At 36.1% G+C, this 14,323-nt stretch overlaps 1 protein-coding gene across 1 annotated transcript in view; it reads left to right on the top strand.

The window, feature by feature from the left end:
• The window catches only part of LOC309812440 (solute carrier organic anion transporter family member 1B3-like), a 68,499-nt gene that overhangs the window by 27,597 nt on the left and 26,579 nt on the right, over window positions 1-14,323 (top strand). Inside the window, exons 3-5 of the mRNA XM_082636232.1 lie at window positions 3,173-3,314; window positions 6,343-6,475; window positions 13,221-13,342. Of these exons, the coding sequence (XP_082492358.1) occupies window positions 3,173-3,314; window positions 6,343-6,475; window positions 13,221-13,342 (397 nt within the window). The remainder of the gene's footprint in view (window positions 1-3,172; window positions 3,315-6,342; window positions 6,476-13,220; window positions 13,343-14,323) is intronic.

Below are 14,323 nucleotides of genomic sequence, written 5' to 3'. Positions count from 1 at the left end.
CTTTTGTCTTGAGCTAATCTTCCTTTTAAGATTGAAGACATGGACATTACAAAATCTTTCTCTGAACTTTTAGAAAGCTGCTCTTATATAGGACAGGTTTTACATCTGGTTATGCTTGTATCTGCTTACTGAGATGTCCTGTTACTTTATGAATCTCCCTCCTCTTTGATTTTACCAATTAGTGTTTTGATGATAAGGATTTAGATAAAAGTTTGCCACAGTATTTCTTTAATAATCAATAAATCATTTTGCCAGTATGCTCATTACTGATTCTGCAGCACCTGAAATAGTGTCTGACAAAAAATGTGTTTGGCTAAATGATCAGAGTCCTATTTTTATTTGACTGCACTTACAGCCAAAAGCTGAATGATGATAGCTCAGAGTGATAATAAAAACAGACATTTCTCAATACTATGTGCCAAAAATTTTATGTATATTATTTTAATTAATCTTCATAACAATTTTACTGTAATTATCTCCATCTAAAAGCTGAGGAAACTAGGAAATGAGAGGTTTCACTACATGTAAGCTCTGTACCAGATTTATAACCTAAATTTGGGGAATAACAATTTATTCAACAACCAAAAAACATTTATTGAATATTTACTCATTATGTGTCAAGCATCTGAGTTTGATAGAGAGCCTGATAACATTTTTTTTTCTAGTTATTAGAGAAGGAAAGGCAGAACTTGACTTCTAGCTCAGTACGGCAGACAGAATAATAAGGTTGAAGCCATCTCCTCCCCCCTCCAATTTTAATAAATAATGTAAAATGTATTAAAGGCAACTTGTAGATGTGCTAGAAAACAAGAAGAGATACATTCTGTAAATCAGAAAGTTATGAGAGTTTTATAAAAAGTAAGAAGTCGAAAGAATTAGGCTAAAGAAAGAAATCACAGCCCAAGACAAGTGCAAGAAAAGAAACCTGAAAAAAAATGGACATGGCTTCCAAGCGTGTTTCAAAGGCAAAAGCCACTGATAATGGGATCAAGAGAGGTCCCAGGGACCACCGACAGGTTGTTGTATAGGGTATTCCACTCAATCAGAGAAAACATGCTTCTTTCCTTGTTTAACATCTCCCCTGATCATCAAATTACTCTCCCCCACTTAGTCCAAGCAGCAAACTGCAGAGACATCTACCCTGGGCAGGAGATAGTGAGCGTGGGCAGATGCCCTCCCGGGCATATGGAGCAGAGCCGTCTCTCAAGTGGCTGGTAACATCATGAAGAAGTGAGATGCCCATATGCAGATTAACTCTTAACTACCCTACTGCTAAAGATTTCTGCCTCTCCATCCCAGATAGGCTTCACAAAGACTGAATATTCAGAGACAAGGAAACGGGGAGCTTCCATATGTAAAACAAAGCAGACAGGCAAGAATCACTAGATATTAGATATTTTCATTCACCACTCTTGAAAGGAGGCAACAAACTCAATAAATTAAAAAATTCTCCCATGGCTGTACACACACACACACACATATAATATATATGTTTATATATATATATATATATATATATATATATATATATATGATTTATTTATTTATTTATATTTATATAAAAGAACAGAACTTTAAGTAAAAGGTGGGGAGAGGACTGGAGGAGGGAAGGTTTACCAAGAAGTTCTACATCTGTATAAAACTTCACAGGTCAGGGGACAACAACACAGTGAAGTTATGGGAAAAAAATGAAATTATGTAGTAATGTACCACTATCCTTCAGCCAGTAACACTTTGAATATATCCAGTGGGACATGTTACTTCTCTCAGCAAAAGACCACCCATATTTTTTCCAATGGGAAAATGCATTTTTTATTGTGGTAAAACATATAATGTTAAATTTATCATCTTAACCAATTTTTGAAAGTACAGTTCAGTGGTATTAGGTATATTCATATTGTCATACAACAAATCTCTAGACTTTTTCATCCTGCAACACTGAAATTCTATACTTACTAAATACTAATACTCTCTCTTGTCTTCTTTCAGTTTTGGGGAACTGAATTTTTATTTTCTGCTTCTATGATTTTGACTCCTTTATATACTTCATATGGGTGGAATCATACAATATTTGTCCTTTTGTGACTGGTTTATTTCACTAAGCATAATGTTTTTGAGGCTCAGCCATGTTGTAGCATGTGATAGGATTTCCTTCCTTTTAAGGCTGCATAATATTCCATTATATGTATATACCATATTTTCCTCATCCATTCATCTGTTGATGGACATTTGGATTGCTTCTACCTCCTGGATATTTTGAGTAACGCTGTGATAAACATGGATGTGCAAATATCTCTTTGAGATCCTTTTTTAAAGTCCTTTGGATATATACCCAGAAGTGGGATCGCTGAATCTTATGATGATCCTGTGACTCTGGGTAATAATACTGGATGTAAAAGGAATTTACTTATGGATATAAATGTGGGTTGTAAGAAAGATGAATAAATAAATTTTGTTAAAATCAAATTGAAAATAAAACATCTATAACCAGTGGGCTTGAAAGTCTTCTATTTTTTTTAGAACACTGACTATATTGCTTTGTTGTCTTCATTTTAATTTGGTTTTCTCCAATATTAGCGACGTTTTATAAATGAAATTTTTTTCAGCTGACTTCCTGGAAATACTACCTTTGAGAATGTCTAGCTACTCCCCTCACAGCTCGCCTTTGCTGTTCATTTGGGACTAAAGAATAGCTTGTCATCCTGGCCATCTCACATCATTATCTAGCTTCTTAGAAATCAGCTAATGACATTAATTAAAAAATAACAACTTTGACTGTCCTGCTCTAATAATCTGATGTTGTAACCAAGTTAGAAAATGAGGGACTTCCCTGGCGGTCCAGTGGTTAAGGCTCCGTGCTCCCAATGCAGGGGGTGCAGGTTCCATCCCTGGTTGAGGACTAAGATCCCACATACCATGCAGCACGGTTGGAATAACTAACTAAATTGGTTTTAAAAAGAAAGGAAAAAAGAAAATTGTGCTTTATCGGTACAGTGATGTTAATGTTAAAAGGACTAAGAAGTACCATCTGGAATAGAAGAAAGGTGGGTATGCTTTTTATGATAAAAATATTACTAAGTAAAGAAGAAAAGCTATTTTAATTCTACGCATATATAAGCATTATGTGATCTTATGATTAATTATTTTTCCCTTTCCTTCTGCTTTTTCTTAGATGTTCTTGGCAGCCCTGTCACTTAGCTTTATTTCTAAGTCACTAAGTGCAATCATTATGAAAAGTTCCATCACTCAAATAGAAAGGAGATTTGACATATCATCTTCTACTGTTGGCTTAATTGATGGAAGCTTTGAAATGGGTAATTTTTGTTTCTGTTTTGATTATTACTTAGTAACGAGATTTGCAGAGGTATAAAAGTGTTCACATATGTTCTACACCATTGATCCTTAACCAGGGGTAAATTGCCCCCATCCCCACCCCCTGCCCAGGGGCAATTTGGCAATATCTGGAGATATTTTTGGTTGTCATCTCTGAGGATTAGGGAATGCCACTGGCATCTGGTGGTAGAGGCCAGGGATGCCTTGAAACATCCCACAATGCACAAGACAGCCTCCAAAACAAAGAATTACCTAGTCCAGAATGTCAAAAGTGTAGAGGTTAAAAGACCCTGATCTTACACAGACTCATTGCCTGCAAACTACTATTTTGCAAGGCTAAAACTTCTCTTTCTCAAGATGCCCTAGTGCAAAAAAAAGTTGGAGAGAGGATTATGATTCTGATGATTTGAGGAGAGGAGAACAATTTTGAAGCAATCTTTGTTAGGGTCTACTGTTGAAATGCGTATAAAATTTGGGGTTAAAAGTCTTTTTTGTTTTTAGAACATTGAGTATATTGTTTTGTTGTCTTCATTTTAATTTGGATTTCTCCAATAATAGTGAGGTTTTATATAATTATTTAACATTCTTTTCTCTTATTTTATGAACTGGTCGCTGATTACCTCTGCCCATTTTCCTTTTCCCCCCACTTTTTAATGATTTGAAGGGATTCAAAAATTATGTCTGTTGTATAGATTACACATTTTTTTTACAAGTTTGCTCTTTATCTTTTAGCCTTTTAAAAAATATACTTGTTTATTGAATGTTTAAAAAATAATTGTGTAAAGGAAGACCCATCTATCTTTTGGTCATGAATTCTGCCTTTTCATGATTCAGAGGTTATTACACCATACATATCCTTCACTTTTCCACCTTCTAGGTTTAATGAAACCATCTAGAACTTTAGTATTAGACTGTGATTAGCTTTAAATTCTAACTCATTGTATATCTCTTTATATTGAGGAATTGATTCTTATTATCTTTGTTAAACTTTGTAGCTATTTCAAAGCAATTATTTGGACATGGTTATCAGTTTTACTGGTTTCCTTCTTAACACTATTTCTTGAACCTTATGACTTCAAGTCTCATCTTTAGTTTTTCTGGAGTATATCTTCAAGTCATTTTTTTTCAGAAATAATTGAACATAAGACATATTTTCTGAGCCCTTGCATGTTGGAAAATGTATTTATTTTACTAACATAGTCAACTGATAATTTGAGTATGAAATTAAAACTTCAGAATCTTTTTTTCTCAGAACATTTAAAACATTTATCTACTGTGTTATAACACAATATTATACATAAGAAATCATTACCAGTATCATTGTCATGCACTGATAGGACCTCTTCTTTATGCCTGAATTTCAAAAATTTTAACAACATATACCTAGGACGGTCTCTTTTACATTATTTATGCTGGAGAAATGTATAAATTTTAATCTGATGTCTTAAGCCTTCCTTTACCTCAGGAAATTTATTTTCTATATTTAAATTTGTTCCTTCCCCTCTATATTCTTCTGAAACATATATGAATATTAAATTTTCTGGCTATTTTTTCACTTCAAGTTTTTCTTTCTAAAATTTGACCTTTTTTTTTTCTTGAAACTCCATCAGTCTTTGCTGATGCCATCTTTCATCTTATTGTATCAGGTCCCAATATATACATTTCTGTAGAGTATTTTAAATTTGCAACAATATTTTATTGTTCTCTTATTATTTTTAGTCTGCTAGTTCTTATTTTATGAATGCAACATACCTTTGTACCTCTAGAGATACTAACTGGATTTTTTCAAAGTGTCTTCTCTTCTGAGTTTCCTCATTTAACTGTTTTCTTCATGGGTTACTTTATCTGCTGGTTCAGTTTGGTGCTTTTACTTCATGTTATTTTTTTCCATCAAACGTTCAGTAATTCTTCGTTGTTGTCTGTTCGTTATTATACTTGTAGCTCCAGATGGACTGGAATTGGTCATGACCCCCTCCACTTAGACTGGTTCTTCCCCTTTTGAATCTAAATAACTTATAGCTAACATTAAATCTCAAGTGGCCTCTCCTCCAGGAAACTTTCCTGAAACCTCTAATTAATTTAAGCTTCCCCTTTCTGTGGTCTAAGAGTACTTCTGTCCATTTATCTATTTTTGTCATTGGTAGGTAAGTTCTTTTAGAGCAGATACCATGCACTGTTTATTCTTTTCCTCTATTTATGGCTTCTAACTCCATGACAAGTACTTAATAAGAAATTAAAGATTTCTAGGAGTGAATGAAAAATGAATGAATAAATACCTTCCCTCAGGTATTTTTGTCCATTTTTCTCCATTCCAGTACAACCCTTTCAACTCCAAATTCTTCCTAAAATTTTGCTTCACTAATATCGCCAAGTAATTCAAGTACTTTAGTTCTTATCTAAAGTCAATTCTGCTTATTATTAACACCATACGACTTTATAGTGAGTGGCTTAAGGTAAGTGAGTTTCATCTTAATTAAATTACCTGGGACTTCCCCAGTGGTGCAGTGGTTAAGAATCCACCTGCCAATGCAGGGGACACGGGTTCGATCCCTGGTCTGGGAAGATCCCACATGCCACAGAGCAACTCAGCCCATGAGCCAAAACTACTGAGCCCACGTGCCACAACTACAGAGCTCATGTGCTGCAACTACTGAAGCCCACATGCCTAGAGTCCTTGCTCCACAACAAGAGAAGCCACCACAAGGAGAAGGCTGCACATCACAACAGAGTAGCCTGAGCTCGCCGCAACTAGAGAAAGCCTGCACACAGCAACAAAGACCCAACACAGCCAAAATAAATAAATAAGTAAATAATAAATGAATGAATGAATAAATAAATAAAGGCAGAGTCTATTTTTAAAAAAAATTACCCGATCTTTGAGGAATGGTGCCATGTCTTATGCTCTATTTGTATCCATTCTGTGGCCTTCCATTCTACTGGACACCCAATTGGACTCAGTCACTGTTTGCTATAATCAATCATATCAAAATAATTTTGTTTTCTTTCTAGGAAATCTGCTTGTGATTGTATTTGTGAGTTACTTTGGAGCCAAATTACACAGACCAAAACTAATCGGAATTGGTTGCTTCGTTATGGGAGTTGGAAGTATTTTGACTGCTTTACCTCATTTCTTCATGGGATAGTAAGTGGCTCTATGCCATCGATGATCATTTCCTTGTAAATTAATGGTAGAATTTTATTCTTTTCCTTTTAAATAAGCAGTCCCCTTTTGAGAAGAATATCCACTAAGAAGAATATCCACTAAGTATGTGTAGAAATGGAGTATATTTTCTATGTAATAATTAAATTGTTTTATCTACCGTGACTCTCATTGATATCAAAATATGAATAGCAATAAATGAGTAGTTTCACAGAAAATAAATAAGCTTTTTGTGACTTTTTAGTATGATATGTATTTCATGTCTTTGCCTACAAGATTTTTATAATATTTAATAAGTCTTTGTTACCAAACTCAGGTCCAGCTGCTCACCACTCGAAAATCAATACCTGAGAGGCAATTGTCGGTAGAAAGGCAAGTTGATTTTAATCAGAATGCCAACAATCTGGGGAGAAGGTGGACTCATGTCCCCCCAAACCAACTCCCATGATTCTGTTTGGCTATAAAAGTTTTTAAAGGGAAAAGGGAAGTAATGTCAGTTAATCATTGAGATAGAGGGTCAAACTCATCACCATCCCCCACTGTGTGTAGGCTTGTTGACTTTTTGTGATTTTTCTTTAGATGCTATCTTGTTCACATAGTTTGTTCATGAGATTACTGAAGGGAGAGCTAGGGAAGAGATCTGGTCATCTGTTAATTACTCATTCTTCATTTCTACTTCTTTGATCTACAGAAAGAACTAACAGGCTAGGCAAGGTATTGTGTGATCAAAAGATTTGAAAGGTGTGCTTGGGTTGGTGATGAGTAGAGTATGGGGCGCCTGATTTAAATGTTAGTTACAATGTAGTTTTGCTAAAGTGACAGGACAAGAGGGCCTCCTGCAGAAACCTCTTTCCTTCCAAAAGCTGCTTACAACTTCACCACTCAACTCACTGCAGTATGGGTTTTCCCACTACCATCTCCACTGAGACTTCTTCCTAAGTCACTGTGTAGTTTTAATTAGAGTCAGATACTAATGACAGAAAACCAAAAATAGTGATTGCTTAAATAAGATAAGAGCTTATTTTTTATATAAAAAATTGCAGCCAACCCAGCCCTTGACTGGCCTTGACTTCACGGTCTAAACTGTGGCAATGTTGTTCCTTGCAACAGGATAGAAGGGAAGAAGAATAAGAAGAAACAGAATGCACACAGGCTGAGACTTAAGAAATATTTTCAGAAACATAACCCTTCTACCAACTTCACATTAGCCAGAACTTTGTTACACCTCACATTCAGATAGAAAGTCATTGGGATAAATAGACTTTACTTCAGGTGCCCCCTTCCCAGCTAAAGATCCCAGGTTCTGTTACCATAGAAGGAGAGAAGAATGGATATTGAGAGCCGATGAGCAGTTTCTGCTAAAGATATCAATTACTTACTCATTATCAATGCCAACAGCCATGCCTTTTGGTTACTATGTTAATTACTCTATTTGACCCTCATAAGTTCTTTCTTCCTCCTGGTGCTATTCCTTATTATTTTCGTCACCTTACTCTCTCTTGATTTATTTCCTCCTTTTGGCTTCTCCATCATGCCCATCTTTTCCTTCTGCTATTGACACCATAAGGTCAGTATTGCCTAAGCTCCCTCTTCAATCTTCTTCACTTTTCATTCTACATGATTTGTGTGGAGTACATGCATTAAATGCCACTATCACTGTACACAGTGAGTTTATCTTATACTCAAGATCTATATAACCAATCACCTCGTAGGTATCTCCATGGGTATTGATTTGAGTCTTCTCCATTTTTTACTTGATGAGTCTGGTTAATGGTTTATCAATTTTGTTTATCTTCTCAAAGAACCAGCTTTTAGTTTTATTGATCTTTGCTATTGTTTCCTTCATTTCTTTTTCATTTATTTGTGATCTGATCTTTATGATTTCTTTCCTTCTGCTAACTTTGGGGTTTTGTTGTTCTTCTTCCTCTAATTGCTTTAGGTGTAAGGTTAGGTTGTGTATTTGAGATGTTTCTTGTTTCTTAAGGTAGGATTGTATTGCTATAAACTTCCTTCTTAGAACTGCTCTTGATGCATCCCATAGGTTTTGGGTCATAGTGTTTTCATTGTCATTTGTTTTTATTGTCATTTGTTTTTAGGTATTTTTTGATTTCCTCTTTGATTTCTTCAGTGACCTCTTTGTTATTAAGTAGTGTATTGTTTAGCCTCCGTGTGTTTGTATTTTTTACAGATTTTTTCCTGTAATTGATATCTAGTCTCATAGCATTGTGGTTGGAAAAGATACTTGATACGATTTCAAGTTTTTTAAATTTATCAAGGCTTGATTTGTGACCCAAGTTATGATCTATCCTGGAGAATGTTCCATGAGCACTTGAGAAGAAAGTGTATTCTGTTGTTTTTGGATGGAATGTCCTATAAATATCAATTAAGTCCACCTTGTTTAATGTATCATGTAAAGCTTATGTTTCCTTATTTGTTTCTATTTTGGATGGTCTGTCCATTGGTGAAAGTGGGGTGTTAAAGTCCCCTACTATGTTTGTGTTGCTTTGATTTCCCCATTTATGGCTGTTAGTATTTGCCCTATGTATTGAGGTGCTCCTATGTTGGGTGCATAAATATTTACAGTTGTTACATCTTCTTCTTGGATCGATCCCTTGATCATTATGTAGTGTCATTCTTTGTCTCTTGTAACAGTCTTTATTTTAAAGTCTATTTTCTCTGATATGAGAATTGCTACTCCAGCTTTCTTTTGATTTCCATTTGCATGGAATATCTTTTTCCATCCCCTCACTTTTAGTCTGTATGTGTCCCTGGGTCTGAAGTGGGTCTCTTGTAGACAGCATATATACGGGTCTTGTTTTTGTATCCATTCAGCCAGTCTATGTCTTTTGGTTGGAGCATTTAATCCATTTACATTTAAGGTAATTATCAATATGTTTGTTCCTATTACCATTTTCTTAATTGTTTTGGCTTTGTTATTGTAGGTCTTTTCCTTTTCTTGTGTTTCCTACTTAGATAAATTCCTTTAGCATTTGTTTTAAAGCTGGTTTGGTGGTGCTGAATTCTCTTAGCTTTTGCTTCTCTGTAAAGGTTTTAATATCTCTGTCAAATCTGAATGAAATCCTTGCTTGGTAGAGTAATCTTGGTTGTTTTCTCTTTCATCAGTTTAAATATGTCTTGCCACTTCCTTCTGGCTTGCAGAATTTCTGCTGAAAGTTCAGCTGTTAAACTTATGGGGATTCCCTTATATGTTATTTGTTGTTTTTCCCTCGCTGCTTTTAATTTTTTCTTTGTATTTAATTTTTGATAGTTTGATTGATATGTGTCTTGGCATGTTTCTCCCTGGATTTATCCTGTATGGAACCCTGCACCTCCTGGACTTGATCGGCTATTTCCTTTCCCATATTAGGGAAGTTTTCAACTATAATCTCTTCAAATATTTTCTGAGTCACTTTCTTTTTCTCTTCTTCTTCCAGGACCCCTATTATTCAAATGTTGGTGCATTTAATATGGTCCCAGAAGTCTCTAAGACTGTCCTCATTTCCTTTCATTCTTTTCTCTTTATTCTACTCTGCAGTAGTTATTTCCACTATTTTATCTTCCAGGTCACTTATCCGTTCTTCTGCCTCAATTATTCTGCTATTGATTCCTTCTAGAGAATTTAAAATTTCATTTATTGTGTTGTTCATCATTGTTTGTTTGCTCTTTAGTTCTTCTAAGTCCTTGTTAAATGTTTCTTGTATTTTCTCCATTTTATTTCCAAGATTTTGGATCATCTTTACTATCATTACTCTGAATTCTTTTTCAGGTAGACCACATATTTCCTCTTCATTTGTTTGGTCTGGTGGGGTTTTACCTTGCTCCCGCATCTGTTGTGTGTTTCTCTGTCTTCTCATTTTGCTTAACTTACTGTGCTTGGGGTCTCCTTTTTGCAGGCTACAGGTTTGTAGTTCTCGTTGTTTTTGGTGCCTAAGGTGGCTAAGGTTGGTTCAGTGGATTGTGTAGGTTTCTTGGTGGAGGGGACTAGTGCCTGTGTTCTGGTGTATGAGGCTGGATCTTGTCTTCCTGGTGGGCAAGACCAGGTTTGGTGGTGTGTTTTGCAATGTGTGTGACCTTATTATGATTTTAGGCAGCCTCTCTGCTAATGGGTGGGGTTTTGTTCCTGTCTTGCTAGTTGTTTGGCATAGGGTGTCCAGCACTGTAGCTTGCTCATCATTGAGTGGAGCTGGGTCTTAGCGTTGAGTTGGAGATCTCTGAGAGAGCTTTCGCCATTTGATATTATGTGCAGCCAGGAGGTCTCTGGTGGACGAAGGTCCTGAACTCAGCTCTCCCACCTCAGAGGCACAGGCCTGACACCCGGCCGGAGCACCAAGACCCTGTCAGCCACCCAGCTCAGAAGAAAAGAGAGAGAGAAAGATAGAAAGAATGAAAGAAAGAAAAAAATTAAAATAAACATTAAAATAAAAATAATTATTAAAAATTAAAAAGATTAAAAGTAATTAAAATGAGAAAAATAAAAAAGAGAATGAAGAGAACAACCAAACTAAAAACCAAATCCACCAGTTATAGCAAGCACTAAAAACTATACTAAAAAAAAACCCACAAAATAAACGGACCAACAGAACCCACGACAAATGGTAAAAGCAAAGCTATACAGACAATATCATACAAAGCATACACATACACACTCACAAAAAGAGAAAAAGGAAAAAAATATACATCTATATATAAAAAAAAGGAGGAAGAGAGCAACCAGATCAATAAACAAATCTACCAATGATAATAAACTCTAAATACTAAACTAAGATAAACATAAAACCAGGAACAAATTGGATGCAGAAAGCAAACCCCAAGTGTACAGTTGATCCCAAAGTCCACTGCCTCAATTTTGGGATGATTCATTGTCTATTCCAGTATTCCACAGATGCAGGTGCATCAAGTTGATTGTGGAGATTTAATCCATTGCTCCTGAGGCTGCTGGGAGAGTTTTCCCTTTCTCTTCTTCGTTGGCACAGCTCCTGGGGTTCAGCTTTAGATTTGGCCCTGCCTCTGCGTGTAGATTGCCTGAGGGCGTTTATTCCCGCCCAGACAGGACAGGGTTAAAGGAGCAGCTGATTCGGGGGCTCTGGCTACTCAGGCCATGGGAGGAGGGGTACGGAATGCTGGGCAAGCCTTCAGCGGCAGAGGCTGACATGACGTTGCAACAGCCTGAGGCGCCGTGTGTTCTCCCGGGGAAGTTGTCCCTGGATCACAGGACCCTGGCAGTGGCGGGCTACACAGGCTCCCTGGAGGGGAGGTGTGGATAGTGACCAGTGCTTGCACACAGGCTTCTTGGTGGCTGCAGCAGCAGCCTTAGCATCTCATGCCCATCTCTGGAGCTCATTTAGGCAGTGCTCTGAATCCCCTCTCCTCATGCACCCTGAAACAATAGTCTCTTGCGTCTTAGGCAGCTCCAGACATTTTCCCAGACTCCCTCCTGGCTAGGTGTGGCACACTAGCCCCATTCAGGCTGTGTTCACGCAGCCAACCCCATTCCTCACCCTGGGATACAACCTCCGAAGCCCGAGCCTCAGCTCCCAGCCCCCACCTGCTCTGGTGGGTGAGCAGACAAGCCTCTCAGGCTGGTGAGTGCCGGCCGGCAACGATCCTCTGTGCGGGAATCTCTCAGCTTTTCCTTCTGCACACTTGTTGCTGCGCTCTCTTCCATGGCTCCGAAGCTTCTCTCCCACCCTGCGTCTCTGCCAGTGAAGGGGCTTCATAGTGTGTGGAAACTTTTCCTCCTTCACAGGTCTTTCCCAGAGGTGCATGTCCTGTCCTTATTCTTTTGTCTCTGTGTTTTCTTTTTTCTTTTGTCCTACCCAGGTACATGGGGGAGTTTCTTGCCTTTTGGGAGGTGTGAAGTCTTCTGCCATTGTTCAGTAGGTGTTCTGTAGGAGTTGTTCCACATGTCGTTGTATTTTTGATGTATCTGTTGGGAGGAAGTTGATCTCCACATCTTACTCCTCTGCCATCTTGAAGGTCTCCTTCCTTATTTTACATCTAGTAGTTCGTACCTCTTAACCGCCCTTACCCTATATTCCCCCCTTCCCCCACTCCTCTTCTCACTGGTAACCACTAGTTTGTTCTCCGTACTGGTGAGTCTGTTTCTGTTTTGTTATATTTGTTTTTTGTTTTTTTTTTTAGATTCCACATGTCAGTGAAAATATACAGTATTTGCCTTTCTCTGCCTGACTTATTTTACTAAGCTTAATACCTTTTGGTCCATTCATGTATTTTTAAATATCAGCATTTGCCCCTATTCTAGGTCCATTCTATTGTTCCTATTAAGTGCTTCCTTATCAAATTGAAATGGATTAGAACTTTTTAAACTAAGTTTTGAAGAGTCAGGCATATGACTGTGTGTGATTATAAACTGATTTTGAAATTTTAGATTGTAACCATCTTTGAAGATAATTCAAAAGATTGATAAATACAGTTAGCAGTTTTTTAAGAGCATGAAACCAAGATATTTCATATGTTGCCCAGAATATAAGCACTGCTAGGATGAGAGCAACATGGTACTCCACCTTGCCTGGGGAGTATTGCATGATATTTCTTAGTGAACACTCCCATTTCACTGTTACCCATCACCACTCCTAAAATATAAGCTGGGAAACTGACAGAGTACCCTGATAATTTGGAGAAGAGAATGGTGTAAATAAAGGGGAAAATTCCTCTGTATTTCTGGGAAAAGTGAAAATGCTCAGTAAATATAGTGACGTTCTTACAGTTACAGGTATTCTAAAGACACCACTATTAATCCATCAGAGAATTCAACATCAAGCTTATCAGCTTGTTTGATTAATCAAAATTTGTTACTCAATAGAACATCACTGGAGATAGTGGGAAAAGGTAAGAATTGAACTGGCACTAGTGAATATTAGTGTCACTAATAAATATTCTAAAATTTAACAATTTAATTACATCGTTAAAAAATGATTGCAATATCCATTAGCAAAATTGATTTAAAAGACAAATAGGAAAAACATTTGCATCTTATGTATGTAAGGCAAAAATCATAGTGTCAATATATATTATATATAAAGACCTTCTAGAAGTAATAAGAGGAATATTTTGATATGAAATTGGCAAAGAATATATGCAATTAATACAAAGAGGAGGAAGTGGTATAAATATGTTAAAATAATTTTACTCTTTAAGAAAAATTCAAATTATTACACCAATTAAAGATTTTTTACCTATTATAACACAAATCATAAGTTTTAATTATAAATTATAGTACTAGTTAAAGATTTTCCTACCTACTAGATAGGAAAGATTAAAAATAAAAAGAAATGAGGTAGAGGATAAAGACACATTTTATGTATTATGGGGAGTGTATAAATTTCTCTTTTGGAAGTTAATTTTCAATATGGTAAAGAACAAAAATATGCACATCTGCTTAAATCAGAAATTCTACTTTTATTGCTTTATCTTAAGGAAATAATCAGGAATGTGCAGAAGGATTTATTTATCATTATAACCATGGCATCCCTGTTTAACAGAATGAAAAATTAGAAATATTGTGTGAGTACATAGAAAAAATTGATTAAATGATGAAACTTATTCAGCACACTATTATGCAGTCATTAAAATCCTGATATGAGAACATAAAGAATATTATGCATATTTTTATATTCACTAAAAATGTGAAAGATATAAACAAACATTAGAAGTGGTACTCTGTGTGGGGAGGGATGGCAGATAATTTTTACTTGTTTTCTTTGTGCTTTTCTGTATTGTCAACTTTTGTAATGTCACTATAAATCATTTTATAATTAGAAAAAAAGCAAAAAAAATTTAAATGGAATAATTAAAGGGTTAGGTTAGTTG

The sequence above is a fragment of the Mesoplodon mirus genome (genome assembly GCF_964341445.2).
Source record: "Mesoplodon mirus genome assembly, chromosome: 11".
NCBI classification, from domain to species: Eukaryota; Metazoa; Chordata; class Mammalia; order Artiodactyla; family Ziphiidae; genus Mesoplodon; species Mesoplodon mirus.
This window is presented reverse-complemented; position numbering and strand designations above follow the sequence as displayed.